The 20,982-nt window shown below is 40.5% G+C and overlaps 1 protein-coding gene across 1 annotated transcript in view; it reads right to left on the minus strand.

Moving 5' to 3' along the window:
- Positions 1 to 335: 335 nt before the first annotated feature.
- rxfp1 (relaxin family peptide receptor 1) overlaps positions 336 to 20,982 on the minus strand; it is a 47,123-nt gene continuing 26,476 nt past the window's right edge. Inside the window, exons 4-18 of the mRNA XM_062393857.1 lie at positions 19,606 to 19,711; positions 16,844 to 16,915; positions 15,519 to 15,590; positions 14,310 to 14,381; positions 14,087 to 14,158; positions 13,896 to 13,964; positions 13,713 to 13,784; positions 13,435 to 13,506; positions 12,827 to 12,898; positions 11,763 to 11,834; positions 11,285 to 11,356; positions 10,200 to 10,429; positions 4,466 to 4,876; positions 4,079 to 4,297; positions 336 to 3,077 (exon numbers count right to left, since the gene is read on the minus strand). Coding sequence (XP_062249841.1) covers positions 2,671 to 3,077; positions 4,079 to 4,297; positions 4,466 to 4,876; positions 10,200 to 10,429; positions 11,285 to 11,356; positions 11,763 to 11,834; positions 12,827 to 12,898; positions 13,435 to 13,506; positions 13,713 to 13,784; positions 13,896 to 13,964; positions 14,087 to 14,158; positions 14,310 to 14,381; positions 15,519 to 15,590; positions 16,844 to 16,915; positions 19,606 to 19,711 — 2,090 coding nt within the window. The 3' untranslated portion in view covers positions 336 to 2,670. The remainder of the gene's footprint in view (positions 3,078 to 4,078; positions 4,298 to 4,465; positions 4,877 to 10,199; positions 10,430 to 11,284; positions 11,357 to 11,762; positions 11,835 to 12,826; positions 12,899 to 13,434; positions 13,507 to 13,712; positions 13,785 to 13,895; positions 13,965 to 14,086; positions 14,159 to 14,309; positions 14,382 to 15,518; positions 15,591 to 16,843; positions 16,916 to 19,605; positions 19,712 to 20,982) is intronic.

A 20,982-nucleotide genomic window follows, 5' to 3' on the forward strand; every position in this document is an offset into this window, starting at 1 on the left:
TAATCCATTATTGTTGTATTATTGTGTATCTAAATAAAACTGCACATATCAAGAAATATACTTTCTCTTCTGAGTGTATGTTCTTCTAGGTGGAATTTAACTGGTTAACTTCCAACACCCCTCTAAAGATATGGAAATCTGAGTTAATTCTGATTGAAAGGTCCGTCGCTGTGCATTAACATCTTCTTTTAACTTCCTTGCATTTGTGACAAATTCCCCAAAAATATTTGATCTTTCAATTTGCATGCAGAACGCTTCATAGCAGCTGCTTTGTACAACATGTAAGTTCAACAAGCAGATTTAATTCAACTTCATAATTTATTTATTGTCGGGCACAGGTCAATACAACAAAGGAACCAATAACACAAGTTTAAAACATACGTTCCCATCAATATTCAATAGAATTCTTTTCAGCATGAATGGTAATGTGATGCAAACACAAACGGTCACACAAAGCACAATGTACTCGCAAACCATCACCTTAGTCTCTAATTTGTTCTCTTGTGTTGTTTGCAAATTATTCACACATTCAACGTGGACAGAAAAAAGTCCTTCACAGAACCAAGTATGCACAGATGCATGCATAATGACCATTGTACAAATGTCTTTACTGTACAGATCACAGTGTTAAGAATGTGTTGTGTGGTTGAGGGTGAGGTCAAATGTTCTGACCCCCAGACCAGCTGGGGAGAGTCTGCACAGGATTTTATAAAAGACAATTTAAAATTGCTGCCTGTTTAGCTGCAACTCACTTTTAACTTTCACCAATTCATACCCGTCCATTTTAAATACAGTACAATCTTTACCAAACCCATCTTATATATTACATTCAATATTTCCCAAAAATAAATATTGGTGACAGAGGCAACACAATGGACTAAAGACAAAAATACAGAATAAATAATGTTAATATTTGTTGTTTCCCTTGCAGACTGCATGAGAAGATTAAAAGGATTTACACAAAGTCAAACATATCTTTGCCGCAAGTAGGTTCTTTGTACAGTGCTGTTGGCAAGATGAGAGCAAAGGAGCAACATACAGCATGAAATGAATTATGTTATATAATGGATCAGCTCATCCATCAGAAGAACTCCCCACAGGCTCAATTTACAAAAAAGAAAAAAAAAAAAGAGTATTAAACCTTGAAGTTAATCATATTCTTTTCACAATGTACAGGTTTGCATTAACTCAGAGGGTTCAATGACTTCAGCTGCACATGTAACATATGTTCTGGTCATGCAATGTCCCCACAGGACGTCTTCAATCAGAGGTTGATAATGAAATTGCTGCACTTCTGACCATTTTGTTTGATGGAATTCAGATCCAATCTGAACACCATTATCCTCATTTTATTAAGCCTTCCTTCCAATTCCTATTTCTTTTACTACTTACAGTGACTTTTACAAACATGTAGGAGCATCTTTGGTGATAAATGTGGGTGTGATGTTTTGCAGAGTGATTCCCATCAGATAATTTGCATGTGTTTTAACAGTTCCCATATTAAAATGAACCGTCACCTGCCATGGCAGCATAGGCTGATTTACAGCTACAGATAATATGATACCAGAGTTTAAGCTGGTGCATCATTGTCAGGAGTGATGCTGATCAATACAGGAAGAAATGTATCAAACATGTCAATATAAAATTATATTACACCAAACGTTATATTTTGACTGCAGTAAAAAAACTACAACAATAAAACCAGTTTAAAGGAAGATTAAGTGTTTTAAGTAACTTTACAAAGAATGTAGTTCAGTTGTTGGTAGACCAGTCCCAACAGTCCATGGATCTATGTGGTTCTAGGTACTGTGGAAAAAACTTGAAATGATATTCAGGCTCGAGTGTGTTCGATCAGGTTGACTTATCTACTTGATCTTTTCAGGAATCAGGACAAATTCATGACTTCCAGTGGACGTTATATTGTATAATTACAAAAATTATAAAAAAAATGTTCGCTCAAAATGTTTAAGACCAAGTGGTCGATCTACCGTGCTAATGCCATAATAACTAAAAGTAAGAAATGCAGCTGTTATACCTAATGACTGCAGAGAGTGCAAATGTAGTTAATTCATAGATGGGATCTGAACCTCTGCTATCTTAAGCCTTAAGTAGCTGCCTCTGCTCTACTAACTGAATTAAAATGTGTAGATTTAATTAAGAGGACATACTAAATAATTAAAAACAGAGCCTTGTGTGGCTGGGAAATGAAACTAACTGGGGTTCAGTGGGCAGAGTCATCTGTGTCTGAGAGATACTTTAACAGTATTTATCTCTAGGCAAGAAAATCCTGTTTTTGTTATTAAGGGATTTATTTTATAACAGAAATTGATTTGGCTGGCGACATTGTCAAAAAACCCCAAAAATGTGTTAATCCGTCTTGATACCACCAGTGCCATGCTGTCATCCCCCAGGTCAATTGACCTCCACAATACATTAGCCCCAGGAGCCACTTATTAGCGGATTTCAGAACCCAACCCTACGTATAACGGATTTGCAGACTGACTTCACGCTTCTGCTGGTGCTCCGGTGAGACAGGCACAAACCAGGATCTCCAGAAAACACTCATGAATACTGATGAAGAAATCAACAAGTGTATCTTTGAACAGGTTAAATGCTTGTAACTGTGGAGACGGAGGAAGCTGGATCACGTTTACCTGCAGTGAGACACAACTAGATGAGTTCATTTGTTTGTGCGTGAGTGAGCGTGTGCAGCGTGGTTTGTTTCTGTGAGCACACCGACACGACCGTACACTGCTTCTGCTGCGTGCACGCCGCAATGACATTGAATCCCTCATCGGGTTCTTCCACGGGGGTGAGCTTGGCTATCGTGTTTGTCATTTCCAGAGCGTGGCCCGGGGTGAGGCCGTGGCTGTTCTCCTGCAGCGCCCACGTTTCCTGCCAGGTGAGCGACGGATGATGAGCGGGGTGGCCGCTGAGCAGCGGCCTCCTCTGCCTGTAGTTAGCCCACACTTGCATAATGGTCTCTTTGAAGGGCCGCGTGGTCAGTGTGTACAGGATGGGGTTAAGGGCACTGTTGATGGGGAGGATGAATATGACCACCCATGAGCTGATGGTGCCTGCAGGTGGAGAGGGAAAACACAGAGAGAAATAAAACAACAGGCCTGGTATGTGGTCTGGGTTTAAAGATGAATACAATAACATGAAAGCCTTTTTTCACAGGCATTTGTATGATAAATGGAAATGGTTTTATCCCCACATGGGGCCTCAGCTCATAACTAAATAGACTGGAATGCAAACACAGGTCTTCAGCAGATATTAAACTACTACATTGTAAGATTAACACAAGATTGTTGAAAATTTAAAGGAAGATTCCACTGAAAATACACCTTTTGAGTTTTTCCTCCTTGTAAGATTGACAGGTGTCTGTAAAACATTTGCAGCTCTGCCAATCATCAGCTTGGATTCACAGCAGATGGATGGAGTGTGTCGAAACATTCATCAAATATCTTTTGGTCCAACTTTTATAGCATTCATATGCTCTGTATCTTCCAAACAATACTTTTCTCATTTCCTGTGATATTTTAGCTTCATTTCTGGATAGTGGGAGAAAGACGTGTCTCCTACTATTATTTAGTGTATATGTTAAACAAGTGAAACTAAAATAAAATTTAAAGATGCAGTTCAGTTTACAAACCATGATTATATATCAAGAAAATAAATAAAATGGGTTTAGCATGGTAACGATTTAAAGGTTCAGTTCGTACTATTTGGTGACATCTAGTGGTCAAGTTGCATATTGCAGCTGGAAACCCCTCACTTCACCCTATCCTTACAAACACAATACAGTATCTGTGGTAGCCTTTACTTGTCTTAAAAACTCAAAAGGTGTTTAGTTTCTCTAGCTTGGACGTCTGTAGAAACATGGCGTCCTCCGTAGAAAGAGATTTTCTCTAAATCCAAACACAGGTTGCACTGCCTTGAGCCATGAAGACTCTCAAAAGTATAATTAATAAAATTTTACAGCTGCACTGAGGGAGCACGATATTGTACTTGACACACAAAGCACAGACACACACTGGAGCGTTTCCTTTAAATGTTTGTAGCACTTCTACTATACCGGGAATCTCCACCTGCAGCAGTGACAGGATCTTGAGGATGAAAATGGGGATCCAGCACAGAGAGTCAGTCACGACGATGGAGAAGAACCTCTTGGCGATGGTCACCTCTTTCTTGATGTGGTTGCTGTACATGGTGGTCTGAGTGCCTGTTCTCTGGATGTTATAGAACATGCTTGCATAGGCGAGGACGATGATAAGGAACGCCACCAGGTTCAGACCTACAGGGGAGATTTGTTGTTTGATTCTGGATCAGCTAAAGCAGCATGTGTTTGCTCTGAGGATTTGCATTTTCAACAAGCTATGAATCCACAAGCAAGTAAATACAAACACAGAAATAGACTGCACAACAAAAACCTTGACAGATTATTGAAAGTACAGATTCCCACCTAGGAAAATCACAATGGAGTAAACGTGAGCCCAAAGCGTCTCCGGCTGCTCCGAGTGCAGCGGGAAGCAAACCCCATTTGTCCCGTAGAAGTTGCGGAACAGCCCCTTGCAGGCCAGAGGCAGGAAAGCAACGATAAAGCCAAACACCCAAATCCCGAGGAGGATGGTGACAGTTCGTCGCCAGCCGGGCGTCAAGTACTGGAAAGGGTAGACGATGCAGATGTATTTCTCCAGGGTGAGGTAAGTGAGGAGCAGCACGGACACCTCGGTGGACAGCATGGCCAAGGAGCCGATGACCTGACACTGACCGCTGTCCATCCAGGCCTGAGCGTGCCGGTTGTACTCGCCTCGAAACTTCAGGTCATAAGCGCCGATCATGAAGAGGTAGACGCCCATCAGCCCGTCTGCACCTGCAAGTGAGAAGAGCTTCTTTTAGATCAGTGGTTTTCAACTTGTCTGAGTCCTGATCCAATGTTATAAATCAGGCGGATGCATGTGACCCCGCTGAGCAGAATATGTTTTATTCCGTTCGTCTACTTTACAGATGAACACGAAACTGGGTGGAAGGACAGAATATGGGGCAGGAAAGAGCTCAGAGAAGTTGAAGGGACTGTTATAAATGGGTTTGTGCAGTTGGTGCAGCTCCAAATAAAGATCTAGTGAGTTGAAATGTGGTTTCATCAGGGGTCTGTCGGGGCTTTACGTGGAAGTATGATCTCTCCATGTGCCCTTCGAGTTCATAAATCCTCTTTTTATCCCACGGTCACTCACTGATGTCGGGGGACAGGTTGGGTCGCTGGTGGCACCGCATCGCAGGCCTGTAATGCTGCTCTTGTCTCATCGGATGGGGAAGCTGAGATGTGTTTTCTCCTCACCGTCTTCTGCCATAACTCTGAAGCTTATGATTAAATTGAGCTGAACCTTTGACTGTTTTATGAGTCTTTTCTCACTCTAAGAGCCAATGAGTCATAAGGAGCACGATGCTTTCACATGAGCAGCCACACATCTCCTGCACGGCCAGAACAGACCTGACTTCTACTTCATTCCAAGCACTAACTCATGTGGAAACGACTTTGACTTTCAAAACAAACTCAATAACATCCATTCTAAAGCAGATCTGGCACAGAAATGTAAATGTAAAAGCAAGTCTCGAATGGGCAATTTTATTCTAAATATATAATTTTCTTTGTTCACGGCCATCTAGCGACCTCAAGATATTATCTAGCAAGCCCCGCGTTGAGAATCGCTGATTCAAAGAACTTTACAAACTTCTGTGCAATAACTATAAAGCAGTGACCTCACAATATTCAGAAGCATTGTGACGAACAGCAGCCGCTCAACCTTGAGTCACGTGACAGAGGACAAACCGCTCGGTGCAAACATTCAAATGGCCTTTTTATACAAAGCTGGATATAAAGAATGGAGCATGTGCAGAATATGAATTACACTGCATACATTCTGAAATCAGAAGCTTTATCCTCTTGGTCACACTGCAGATCTGAAAAATAGCACATTGGATCATATTCCAGCCAGGGGCAGCCGATGTAATGATTTTGTGTCACGATTGATGGTGAAGACGTCCACATCGACTTTTAGAGCAAATCATGAAAGATGCAGCAGCTCTGACATGAGGGAAGGTATTGATTGTCTCTCGTAACTCTCGCCAAATAAGCGAGTAACATCTTATCCTCTATGTCAATAGTCTGTTTTAAGATTGATTGGTTGAACAAATGTATTCAATCCGAGGCTGTTTGAGCTAGAAAAGATCGACCTTGACTATTTCCAAGTGATTAAAAAGGAAGTTGTCAACATCCACTCAGTCCCTTTTCCACAGGTCAAAAAGCTATAGACACCCACTCACATCTGGCTGTTTATGTTCAAGGAGATGGAAGCAACTGGCATTCACTCCAAGGTCAAAGGACCACACGACTCCAGCAATCGAAAACATTCATGGAAACATGCAATCTGGGTGAACTTATTGATTAGACAAGACCCCGAGGTGACGACGGAGTTTCTGGAGCATTGTGACACCGAAAGTTCCTCACCAGTTTTCAACAGATAAACAACTTTTTTTAGCTCAAAATTAAAAAAAAATCCATGTATCTGTTCAGAGCTCAGATAAAATCATCAACAGGGTTGGCCAGAAAATTGTGACCTGAGCCGAACTCTAACATCCGTATATGGATATTTATGGATAAACAATAATTACATAAAAAACACTGAGGGGTTTATATTGCTCATCTAATGAAAAGACTGCCTGTGCATATTTTTCGAATTGAACGCGTTGGCTGTTTTCCTTTAATCTTCACAGATGTCAAAGCATTTGGCTCCAAGCCTGACCTTCAGTGAAGGTTTTCATATGCAGAAAGGTTGCTTGCAAGAAGGATGCAAAGATACTGGATTGATCCCCACATCTTGTTTCCTTTACGTTTCATACTTTATCCGTCCTCTGCAAATTCATCACAATGTTTTGCTGACACACAAAGCAGAAATTTTACTAACAACTTACGACCTCTGAGAAATGTTTGCTTCATGCTGTCACTGCTTGATGTTTAGGTCCTCGACAAAATGATATAGTAAATTCATGACCCCTCCCCCACCCCCCCCCCCCCCGAGGGTCTTTTTTCTTTGATACGCAAACATACCAGTGATCATCAAGAGGCATTTTTAATTCAACATGTGCTGCATATGATCATAAAAGACTCATGTTGGAAAATTGAACGGGACAGCGGGGGTGAACGTCCACCTGGATGATTCTCTAACACAAACGCCTAGATGCCACTTAACAATTCAGGTTTGCCAATTTTCTAATGTGTGTGATATAAATGTGAAATGATACTTCAATTCAGAATGCGAATGTAAATCAGATCATCAAAGAGTAAATCTTGACCCTCAGGTTGACCCTGCTGGCCTGGACGCGCCCCCGAGCTCAGCGTGGAGACGACACTGTGGTCCCATTTGAATGGATACCGAGATAACTGAGAATGAAATAGTAGAAAAGGCGATGAAGATAAAATGTTGGATTCAGATCACATAAATGTGTGAAACGACGCTAGCAGCTCCAGCGCTAAAAATATATGGAATTACAAATTCTATATGTCGAGAGGAACCATTGGTTGAAGTTAACTCAGTCTGCATGGCTTCACTCGGTTCCAGCCCTTTATTAACGGGATGAAAAGCAACATGCAGACACATTCTGATTGTGTGAAAAGTTTTGAATCCATTGTTGCTCAAAAAAAGAATTAATACTATCTTTATACCCTTGTTTTAATTTCCCTAAGCCCCGACTTACATTCTGGTCATAAACTTTCTAGGTCTGTGACGCATTAAGCGAGTGAGCCCTTAAACAAGATATGAATGTGATCCGCGGCTTTCATTGTGGATGCAGCAGGAACGATATTTTCTGCTCTGCATGTGTGGGCCCTTTGATCCGAACAGTTCTGAGTCTTATAGTAAATCCATATAGGGGACCTTCAATGTCTTCTCGCTCTGCACAGTTGTTCGTCAAACTAAATTATCTCTCTGCGGTAACCACATAGGTAATTTACATCACCTCCGAGGGCTTCTGACAACAGGATGATGCGGCTGAGATTGATTTGTTCGGCTTCAGTGTACGTTCCATCCTCCCGTCTGCCTAATGATTCCACAAATCTCCATCGATTTCCAACTCGCACATCTCGAGAAAACGTTCATGCTCACACCTTCACAACAGGCACGTGTCGTTAGGGCCCAATGAAGATCAGTGTTGAATCTGGTGTAATTAAGACATCGCGATATTTCTAATATTAATCAACTTAATTACTGATTTTCCAGTTCAGGGCTCTGCTGACTGAGCATCTCCAAACTGTGAATAGACAGGTTAACAGCTCTTTGAGGAGCAGCGATCGAGCAGCTTCAGAGTCCTGGAGACTGTTTGAAGAGGAGACATTTTTCACCCGCAGAGAAGAAGAGAAGAGCTGAAACTGGAGTGCAGGAACTCCAAGCACATGCAGAGTATAACTGAGTGCAAGGTTTTAAGTGGGAGCATTAGAATATCTGTTTGCGTCCTGCTCTCAATGCCAAAGACCGCACTCTTGAATAAAGATATGGGGAGGAAACCCTTCCAGCATCACCACAGCCCGTTCCGAACAGACATGTGTGTAGTGGGCGATGCACTGACTTCACACATCATGCCGGGATATACTGTGTTCGTCGATCAGAAGCCAGAGAACCATACGCTGCGATGTGAAGGGGAACGCACTCTCATCTCAAATCCAACCTTCTGTTCAGCATCAGTGACGAGTCTCATCTTTAAGTCATTTCCTGTCTCTCCACGAGAACACACATGTCTATCAACCGTCCATTTTAACCTGACACACTCCAGACTCTTATTATAAAACTTTGTCCTGGACTAGTTTTTGGAAAGATAGATTTTTGAACTACTCTTGTTCTTACCAGTCTAGTCTGTACTTTGGGTCCTATTAAATTCAAACTCTATATATCCTGAAGACCTGTCCCCTGAATAAACTCAGTTTGCTGTAGAGGAATAAGCTTTTGAACAAACTCCATCCAAACAAAAGGCAAAAATAACAAAAAAGAAAACCTCAAAATAAAGTTAATTAAATTACTGCATAAGAGTGACTTAAAGGTGTTATTTTGATTACAAATGATTACACACATCTTCCACTAACTTGGCTCATGAGTCCCACTATCTAATCAGCCATCGACTGGACTTACATCTCCTGCTGTTACCACATTTCCCTTACAGTTTAGTTTTATGAGTCATCTCTTGGAGTAATTGATATTTTGTATTCAGGAGATGTTTAATTAGATTTTAGGTCATTCACGCATTAAGTATTTATGAGGGTGTCTAACAGTGTGTATTATATGAAAGCAGTTGATGAAACACATTGATAATCACGCTGAGCACCAATTTTAACTTCACGCTGGGTGTGGAACGCTTTCAGAATTTGTCAGTTCCACCTCTGTGGTTGTATCTGGCACAGCTCCACGACATACAGTCAAGCTCATAAACACACTGAAAGGGTAAATATGAATGTGTGTAAACTGTGAACTCGTTTTCATCAGTCAAGCAGCAATCAAATCAGCATATTTTTAAAATATGTGTTACTGAACAGGTGATATTGAACCCTCTCTCCTCGTATAACGTGAAGATATTGAATTAGACTTGTACTGAGTAGAGCGTAGACCTCCACAAAGGCCCAACACTTACCTTAAATCCAATGAAGCTGCACCAGATAAGATAAATTCATAATATATGATTTTCTCTCATCAATTATTCTCCGAGAAATTTGCGAAAATGTCAGAAATGCCCCAACTCGCAAAGATAAAGAAAGAAAGTGAAATAAATGTAACGCTTTTGTCGGGATCCACACTAAAGTTCAACGTCTTCTATATTCATATATAATCAACCAGTTCTATCCTTCCGTCATTCAGCAAACAAATCAACTAAACAACCAGCCAGCCAGCCAATCATCAACGAGCTAACCAACCAACCAGCCAGTCAACCAATCATCAACGAGCTGACCAATCCAACCAGCCAGTCAGCCAATCATCAACAAGCTAACCAACCAACCAACCAACCAGCCAGCCAACCAGCCAACCAGCCAACCAGCCAACCAACGGACACATAACCTCCTTGGCTGAGGTAATGATACTTGTTACATAAACATTGGTAAGTTTTGCACTTCAAGATAAAAGATATTCAACAAACAGAAATCTGACACGACTCACAGCAGAGGGAGATGATGCACATGGCGTGCAGTTTGTTCTCGGAGCGAATGTACGAGCGCATGCAGATGACGAAGATGTTGCCGAAGCAGGTGGTGGCCGACACCACCCAGACGAAGACCCTCAGCACGATGTTGGCCAGCAGATCCTCGAAGGACGAGATGCCGTCGGTGTTCGGCTTGCAGCTGCGCACGTGAGGAGCATAGCCGCAGTACTGGAACTTCTTGAAGTAGCTGTGAAAGGAGACAGAGTAGGGGCATCTTGTTAAAGACAAGAGAATGGAGTAGAGTATATGTTAGAAAAGTAAATTCGATTTCTCCTATGGTTTGAGATGTTAAATGTGTATTCCTTCACCGAGGAGCAGAGATTAGTTTAATTCCATTTGTGGTGCTCACAGCAATGACCCTAAATTCTAAATACAGCTAATTAGCACTAAACACAAAGTACAACCGAAGCCTGAGGGAAAGTCAGTAAAGTGCTAGTTTTACTCGCGTATTGAAAACATTAAAAATTTGACAGGATAAAATTCATTAGAATTCCTCCTCTGGGGAGCATGAATAACTTAATGGGAATCAATGCAAAAACTGATGAGACATTTCAGATGTCACTTGCTGCTGAATCAGCGATGTGTCGTCCCCAAAACTTTTCTGGTTAATCGCAGTCAGCAGTTCCCAAGGGACTGCTATCTAGTACAGAAATAGTCCCTATGAAAACCATTCTATTTGTGTATATCCTGTTTCTGCGTCTCTTTTTAAAGAGACAGAGATTCTTGGACTGGGTCTTAGTGGAACTGGAATTAAGCCCCTAGATTAAGAAGCTCTTAAAAAGCTTCTGTGATTGTTCCGCAGGCTGTATTATCCTATTCGGGAACTCCATGGGGTATCTCCTTCTGATTCAACCACAGAGTAAACCCAACTGAATCATCTCCAAGCTGGAGATGGGGTTAGGGGTTTTATATATATATATATGTGCATGTGAGGTGTATATATACACAGTACAGGTGAAATGCCTGTGATTTTCATGTCAGTCCAGAACAGATCAGAGAGTGGTATCAGTCTAAACACTGTAAAGCACGATGGAAAACTTACATATGAGTCAAGTATTTGAGAGGTTCAAACATCCGGCGTTGTATGTTTCCAATTTCTATCCCCTCTATGCTCCTGGAGAAACACACAGTCACATGACAGAATAATGATCGTTCAGAAGCAAAGAAACTTATTTTCAGTTTAATCTTTCCTCATTAAACAGCCTTTCATTTCCTTCAACTCAAGCTCATGTTCTAAATAGACAGCACATTAACCCCATTGTATCCCAATCACGGAGAAGCTGTGCTATTTGGAAAGTGGGGACAGTGCAAAACCAGGACCTTTAGCTTATAATTACCTCCTTTACGCCCATTATCTGGATTCTTCACGTTCACTTAATTTGCTGCTGCACCTTACCGTGACCAGAACGTTCTGCAAGTGCCTCTTCACACAAAACGGATCTAGTTTCTCTCTGTGCAACGGGGATCGTTATTTAATTAGTCGCAGGATTCATTGGGGCCAAGCAGTGTGGAATACTTACAAAGACTTCAGTTTGTGCAAGTCGTCAAAGTGGTCAACTTGGAGCTCCAGGATGGGATTGTATGATATATTCCTGTAAAATAAAGTAAAACAGTGTGGAAATAATTTGTATTTGTTCAGTAAAATAAATGTCATTGCTTCACTTCCCTGAAAACAGATCTCACTTTGGTGACATTTGGATTAGTCAAAATGTCAGAATGCATATTTTTAAGCAAGTCTACTTTATTTCAACGCCTTCAACTTTGCCACCCCAGCACATATGACCTTCTGCTACTGTACATATTTCAATTCAATATAAAGAATTTATAATCAGTCGTTATATCTTTCTATGTATTAGTTTACATTGGTTGTGGCTGAGTCTGCCAACTTCAGAGTGCACACATAAGGGATTCTTCAGAAGGCATGGAATCCACCACATGTTCAATATATGTGAGCCCACTGCTAATAAATACCCCCCCCCCCCCCCCTTTCACTTTGAAAGCATCCAACTGGGGAAACACATGGTGGGGTTTTTATTTTGAAATGATCCCAAGGCAACGCAATATACATGCAGCTCGGGGAAAGAATGAAGACACCAACGCATCTTCTCTGATTCTAACATTAATAGATTGATATTTTAGTTTTATTATTTAAACTGACGACATCCCTGGTGTGGTAAGTCCTTTTTTCTTCTTCTAGAGCTGTTTATAAATAGGCTGTAGATCATATAATATCAGCAGGGCTAGCGCTCACAACGGTCAAAAATGAATATAGACAACTACATAAAAGATGATTAGGGTTTATCTTAACTCTGCCCAGCTGTTGTGTGACTACAGCTTCAAAGAAAAAAACTTTAAAGTGTATTTACAAAAAGATAACTCATTAAAAGGACAGCTATAAGCACAAGTCAGTTTAATCAAAGGTACAGCAAAATCAAAGGAGGTGTGCTCCGTATACAGTATTTCTGCATCAAAAATAGCCAGTCGAGTGAGAGCATGAAAGGAAAATCCCTTTTGATATTCATGGGATAGTTGAGCATGAATACAGAGCTGCAGATCCCTGTGTGCTTGTGTAAATGCAACTCACAGTTGAAGCAAATCCCCCAGTAAGACAAAGAGATTGGGCGGAATCTTCACCAGTCTGTTGTTGGAGAGATCCCTGCGCGCCAAGACAAATCCACGTTGGTTCCCCAAAAGAGATAAAGCAAAAAAAACAAATGTTGATGCACAACACTCAGCAACCAGCAAAGGCTCCCAGATCTTGAAAGAGGAAAATATCCATAACCTGTGCGATGTACAGGGGGCAGATTGCATAACGGTGCGACAAAGGCTTCATCTACATGTTTGTAATGTAAGTCACCGGTTTGATGCCCCACAGCTCTGGCTTTTATGTGCAAAGATAATGATCATAGCTGAATCAAAGCTGCGGTGGTGGAGATACAAGTTGAGTGTGAATATCATTTACCGGTCTGACAGAAAAGGATATTGTCATTAAACAGAGCCCCAAATTAGCAACATATATACAGACTATATATAGGGGGCTATATGGATATACATGTATTTCAATTCTTGTTATATGAGCTTAATCATTATAATTCATTAGATATAACAATGTTATGGCTAAACAGTTACCAGGAATACCATATCATCAGGTTCTTTTCAACCCGATAGTTCATTCAAACAGAATGGACTTACAGTTCTCCGAGCTTCTGGAGGACTGACAGAGCTTGTTCGTGTATGTGTCCGATCCTGTTCCGCTGTAAAACCCTGAGTGAGAGTACAAACAAATACAAAAATAGGGAACCAGGTTACCGCCTGACCTTTTAAATCCCGTTTAACGAGCCGCTCACTCTGACTCCGTGCAAGGAACAGAGAAACTCAGGCTGATTTTCATAGGGAAATCCAGGAAAAAGGATTTTCTAAGCAGAAACGTTGCATTTACCACAGATTACATAACGTATGTTCGTACTTACAGGACTGTCAACATATTGCATGAGCAGAACGAGACGTTTCCAATCGTCTCAATGAGATTGCCCTCCAAATCTCTGCAGGAACAGGTTATGAGAAGCACAACAGACACACACATGAAATATCCGGAAATGTACGAGGCATTTTCTACCACCAGGCAGCTCTTGACTTCTTCTCATCCTACTTACAGCCAGTTCAATCTCGGCATTTCCCGACAGACGTCATCCAGCTTTGTCAGAGAGTTGTTCAACATAACCCTGTCAATCAGCGAGACACAACGGGACAAGTACACACATCAACAAGAGGCTTTCAGCAGTTTGACAATTTGAAAAGACATTATCGCAAATGAAAAACGACATTGTACGGAATTACAACTCACAGTAAAACAAGGGAGTTGAGTCCTGAGAAGGTCATGGGGGATATTTGATGGATAATGTTGTTTTCTAGGATCCTTTAAAAACAAAAACAACAGCAACAAGATGAATTGTCAGCCTGCTGTGCAGAGTGTTAATTCTTCAATAGAGACACAAGTATGGAATACGCACAAAGTTGTGAAAAAATAAAACATAGCATTGGTTCCATAGGGAGGAAAATGTACGTACAACCACTCCAGCTTGTGCAGGTCCTGGAACACGCCCGGCTTCAGGACCGTTATCCTGTTGTAGCTCAGGTATCTGCAAGAGACGGGGGGGGGGGGGGGTTATAACTGGTAAAACTTATTTCCAAACATTTAACACGCAGCTTAACATCCCTGGAGCTTTAACTTAGCACTGAGATGGTTTTGAGTGATTCCCGCTCGTCTCTTAGCGGCGCTTCATTTGCTTTAATGGACGTGCGTCTTATCGAGTGCCATCAGCGACTGACATATTGCATCTGTATGTCGCCGCTTTACGTTAACATGAAGTCAGAACAGCCTGCAGGGTTTTCTCTACATTTTTCTTCCCGGCTGCAGGGATTTGTTTCCATTCAGCGACGGGAGCGTTATCAGGATCGGACACTGATGGTGGGAGATAAATCCTGGCTCACGGTTATTTTACATCCTCCCGAAGGCGTTTACAGACGTGGAGGTCGGACTGAACCATTTATGAGTTTGGGTCTATTAATGTTGGATTTTTTTGCCCATTGTACGTAAGAAATGACATAGATTATAGATACAGCATTTCAGCCTGAGAAATTTAAGTAGAGGCAACAACTATTCACATCAAATAGTTTTACAGTTGGATTTTCTTTAAAAATCCACTGTTGATGTAACTTTGAAAGTATGAGAGCAAAAAATGGGGATTCTGTAAAGTTATAATAATCAGAAACATGAGCATTAAAGTTGCAATTATATCAATATTATCAAAATAATATATAGTAGTTGAGATAGCAGTCTGATTTGACACGAGCAGAGCAACGGTGAGAGGAGCCACACAACGAACGAGCCAGTGGTTTTTAAGCAGCAACCAAACTCCGCAGAGGCCCCAGAGTCTCCTTATAAAACCACGATTAAACTTTACTGGACTTTATCAGTCCTCAAAACAAACCAGATTAGATCTTTTATCAAGATCCACGAATGAATCCCTGGCAAATTTGTAAAAATGTGAAAAAAAGACGGCCAGAGGTGAAAACATAACCTCCCAGAGATAGTGATATCATATAGTCATATAATATCTATGTGTGTGTGTGTGTTTGATAAATGGTGCATCTTCAATAAATTCAGCTATACATCTACTGAATGCCATTATAGCTATGTTATGATAATTCTATGTGCAAAGCCTGACATTTACATATCAAACACAGCTGTTTGCTCTCTGACCGAACCAACTCACAGTCTTGTCAGGTTGTAGAGTCCTCTGAAGGCGTCGGGACTCACATCTTGAATTCTATTGTGCTGGAGGTATCTACACAAAAAAAGAAACACGCACACAAAACAATTTGTGAATCGTTTTGAATCATCTGGAAACAATGACAGAGATCCGATAACTCCCTCCACAAAAACAAACACACACTCAATGGGACGGAGGTGAACGTCTGACACACAGCAATCGTCGTCTCCTCGACTATCGACAAACCTCCTGTATCTCACTGTATTCTACAGACCGGTTTGCTCGTGCATATCTCAGGGAGAAATGTTCAAACAGAAAAAGAACGGTCGTGTGCATGTGCGACGCAGACAAGCGCTTCCTGGCGGAGCATCTGTGTGAGGCTGATAAACAGCGCCAGTCGGAAAGGAATGAATCCCTAATGCAGAATGGAAGAAACCTCCTCTGTTCTGTTAGTGCTCCCAGCAGAACCCTCATACATACATTTTACTAAATATGTTAAAGTCATGAGACCTTGAAAAGTCCTATTCCAAATACAGTTTTACTAACTTACGAAGTTTGGCCTCTTTTTATTTTTTCATCTCAAAAGGCGACTCCGTGGTATCAGGAGGACATTAGGCTTCTGGCTTCGATTTAATGAGTTAACTTTCAAAAGATTGCAATTTAATATATCAACATAATAAATATAATTTAGATGTGATATATGCTGTGTGGTTGTCCGTACCCAAGGCAAGTGTGGGTTTGTATTATTTGCCTGTGTAACTTTTCCTAAATCTGTTAATGTCATGAGACCTTGAATAGTCCTCTTCCAAATACAGTTTTACTAACTTACGAAGTTTGTCCCTCTGAGCTAAATGTAATCAATATTGTGATTATTAATTTGAAGCCTCAGGTGCTGGACTGAGTTCAAATTTGGACTGAACATGTAATTTACAACATGTTTGATAGAAACATGTTGTAAATAACTCTTGTAGCAAAACAAAATGATTATATGTATTATTGATACTGTTCCATCGCATCTAAAAATCCCTTGGTCAACCTAAAAACATATCAGCTTTGCAGGGCTGACATTCGTCTCTTATATTTTTCATCTCAAAAGGCGACTCCGTGGTATCAGGAGGACATTATGCTTCTCTGGATGAATAATGGAGAACCAAACACATACTCATGTTTCACCAAATAGGCGTCTTGAAATGAATAAAAGATCAGAACAGTGAGGAAAGATGAATGTATGTATTATTGCATTTGATCATACTGTTAAAATAAGATTTGGACAAATGTACGTAACGATATTTGAGTGTGATCCAATCGATAGCTCTTGAAACACTCACAGTTTCTGGAGGCTCTGGTACTTGAAGAACATGTTCTCCTTCAGCTTGTGAAGCCGGTTCCTCTGTAGAGACCTGACAAGAAGAAAACCAGTCAAATGCAGAATTCACTGTCAAGGTTAAGATGTTTACACCTGGGTTTTATAATAAATGCCTATCACATGGTCTATTCAACTTTACAATGACAACTCTCAACCTTCAAATGATATAAAGAACATACCACATACTATGTTGGGTGAATGTTCATTGAAAACACAGGAAGTCACCATCACCTTCTCCCACTTAGTTACTTACTTGGAAATAAACTTGTATAAGTGGCAGAATGTGTGTTTCTGCTTTAACGACTCAGAGTGAACGCTTCGATTCACCGGTTGATTTCAAAGCTTTTAACGGATTAACGGCTCATCAACTCGCATGCAGTCACCGTCCACAGCAGCCAGTGGTCAGTGATGGGAGGTTTTTCGTCTCTGTGGGCTCGTCGCTCCCTAACAAAACATTGTGTTGCAGGTCTGAACATTCACTGTGGAGCATTCCAGTAAACAAACAAGCTTTCTGTCCAAAACACAATGGAGCTCAGGACATTTTCCACTTTCTTCTGCTAAGTGTCCCTTGCTTTCTTCTTTGAGGTGTACTTGTGGTAAATGATGGATCCCTGCCCGTACCCTGGAGCCAATGGGGGACCTTAGCTTAAGACTTATAATTAAGCTCTCTGTGTTTTAATGTTGGTTGTTCTTTAGAAAATTGGAGTAAATAGGATTCTGAAAATGCTTTTAATGTTTTGTCGATGAACAGATCAAATTTTGTGATGTTACGACTTTAATGCTATGAACTGTATATAAGGATGCAGCTCTCTAAAGTGAAGCAAATCATCTTGATAGCCCCCTGGTGGCTATCAAGATGATTTGCTTCACTTTAGAGAGCTGCAAAGAGCTTTGGAAGAGAACTTTTTTTGGTGGTGAAAAGTTCTCTTCCAAATACAGTTTTACTAAATTATGAAGTTTGTCCCTCTGAGCTAAATGTAATCTATATTGTGATTATTTATTTGAAGCCTCACGAGGTGGACTGGGTTCAAATTTGAACTGAACATGTACTTTACAACATGTTTTGATAGATATCAGGTGAATGTTTTACAGTAATCAAATAAAATCAAAATTTGTTCTATTGTTTTCCCACTCTTGGCGAATAAAAATATTCTGTGTATTATTAATACTGTTCCATCACATCTAAAAATCCCTTGGTCCAATCTAAAACATTAAGTTCACTCTGAAGGTGAACACTCAATGTTTAAGATATTTCGTCTGCACATTTTTCCAAAAGTGATTTTGTTTTACTTTAAACTTTCTTTTAAATGAGAAAACATTAGAATTGATAACAGATAGAGAAAAAGATTAAAGATGATATCACTCTGCAAGAAAACTTACTTTAGACTATGAGTGTAGTTATAGTTTATTTATATAACCTTATCAAACTATTTAAGTAATAAAGAAAACAAATTAATAAATACATAAATACAATATTTCCTTAAGTTATTACGGAGAGAAAAGGAGAAAAAGAAACTGTTGACACTTTTATCCTTAAAGAGGGTTTTACATGTACTGGTACATCCTGGATTAGTTGGCACGGAATGACCTTCTTTCAATTTGGAGACAGAACTGCAATAACTCATTCATTTTAGCCTGAAAAATGAGATGTGCTCATGAGCACGATTAGTGGATTTAATTACAAGTTGACAACCAATTAAACTCTGTAATTATTTGTTAATGAACTATCTATTTATCATGTTTTGGGAAAAAGGTTCAGCTGCAGTGTTTCCTGTGGGGGGGGGAGAGGAGCTCCCTTTATGCAGACATTTTACTTAAACTTAAACATCTTAAAAATCATATGTTTTTTTAAAGTTTTCAAGGCAACTGTGGTCCAATTTGTTTTAAATATTCCAGTTTAAACCCAAAGCATAGACGACTGAACTAAAAAAGGAAAAGGAGGAGGACAGGCATCGCTTCAAAACGTGATTTTACCGACATTCAGGATTTACGTGATTTTATAGACATTCAATCAGGACAAACATTTCAACCTTTTACCCAGTAATTGTAAAGTGGCCGATAACCAAGCTAGAAAACAATTTGTGAATCATTTTGAATCATCTGGAAACCATGACCTCGGTGGAGGTCTGCACTCTACTCTGTACTCCGCTGTTCTTTCCTGAAATTCATATGCATTAGTAGTCGGCTGCACTTTCGGCTGCACTTTCGGCTGCACTTTAAACTCACAAAGCGAAAAGCTCTTTTGAAAATGCCCGGTCCATGGAGGGGAGGGGGGGGTACAAAGCGAGCTGACAACAAAAAATATTACACAGCCAAACTACACCAGAAAGTGCATCATGCCCCGGCAAAGACAAAGCAGACGCCGCGGGGATATGATATTGCGGGGGCCGGCCATTCTCCTGCAAAACTGCATTGATTCCCAGTTCTTTGGAGAAAAGTCTTAAATGATGCATAGAGAATGAAATTGGGTAATTTAAACTGATTCAAACAATGAAAAATCTGCTATACCCACAAGGTTGTACGTCCTTGTCAAATATATGTAAAGAGGGCAAGAAAGTATTTGGATCGAAATAAGAAAACTCGACAGAAAACTCCCCGGTTGGGATACTGCCTCTTTCAAGGGTGCACACGGCTCATCAGGTACATTCCATTAGAGATTAATCTACAAGTCTGGCTCCAAGCAGGTTCCCCACCCACCCAATAAGAGGTTACTTTTCCACTCACATCATGGTGACATTTATCGCCACCGCAGGGACGTCTCGGAGCTGCGCGCTGTCACAGTCCAGCTCCAGCTCCCGGCACTTGCACAGCTCGGGAACGAGGCCTAGCACTGGAGAAGAGAGGGAAGGGACAGGAGAGAGGACACGTCAATCATCCTGACAACGTGTCACGACTGCAGCTGTGTGGGGGAACTGGTGGATCTAGGATTTGTCTAAATCAGGAGCCAGAATTTACACAGAGGTGTCGATTATATGTCCAACATTCATGCACAACTCCTGATTGTTTAATTAGCACATTTGAAACATTCCTTGTTTTGAATACCTTTTGAAAATCGAACAAGGACATTGTTTTCTTCAAATAATCTCCAAAAGCAAATAAATCCCTTCAAATTGTAATTGTTATTTTTGGTATTGTTAATAAGTGCAGCCCTGATTCTGCTGGAGGAGAGTGTAAGCCCTGAGATTAACGCAGTGAATACAACAAATACAAGAAGAGTTCATTCAGTGACTTGGAGGATAAACACAAGTTCGGAATAGAGATCTTCTTTCACGACTGCTTATTGGACATTCTTTGGTTAAGCCACCTTTAATTAAATCCCAGTTCTGATGAGCAAGATGTGATGAGAAGGAGCTGATGAGATTGTTTAAACAAACTTTTCTGGCTCCACAGGAAACAAATTACATCTGATGACATATCAGAATTAGCAGTGTCAAAGTTGCTTAAAAGGCTCCAGGCAAACACTCAGACAATTGGACTCTCAGCTCTGACTTCAACAAACCAAATGTTTTCAGAATCACTATTGATCGAGGCCAATAATGAAAATAGTCTGAGGTGCTCTAATCATGTGGGACAGTTTATAACCAGATGGATTCAGGTGTCTAAAAAGGCAGAGAACAAAGGTTTCCTGTCCTTTTATTTCAGCAGCGAATCGTTTGCTTGTTTGTTGTTTGAAAAATGGATTTGAACATCTGCAATTTGTCTGGACCAGTGAGGGGGGGGGGATCTCTTTATTCAACTGGTTACTATTCAACACCATCCTGCAGTCTGATGCTACCTCTGACGTGTGTAGGTCTAGGTGTGCTTTTTTCTAGAAACACATGAGGGCATCGTGACCTTTGATCCCTAGAATCGAATGTGATAATCAGTGTTTTCAAGAGAACATTAGTGCAACGTTTGAAAATGATTCTCTCAACGCGTTCCCAAAGTAAAGAAACATTTTAAGAGGTCACAGTGAAGATGTAAACAGGCCATCCTGGAGTCCAAGTGAATTTCTTTATATATATATATATATATATATATATATATATCACCTTTACAAAAACATATAGTTCAGCAAGACCTGGAACTTTAACTTTTGAATAGAAAAAGTTGTCTCAGTTC

Source organism: Platichthys flesus, chromosome 8 (assembly GCF_949316205.1).
Source record: "Platichthys flesus chromosome 8, fPlaFle2.1, whole genome shotgun sequence".
Classification (NCBI taxonomy): Eukaryota; Metazoa; Chordata; class Actinopteri; order Pleuronectiformes; family Pleuronectidae; genus Platichthys; species Platichthys flesus.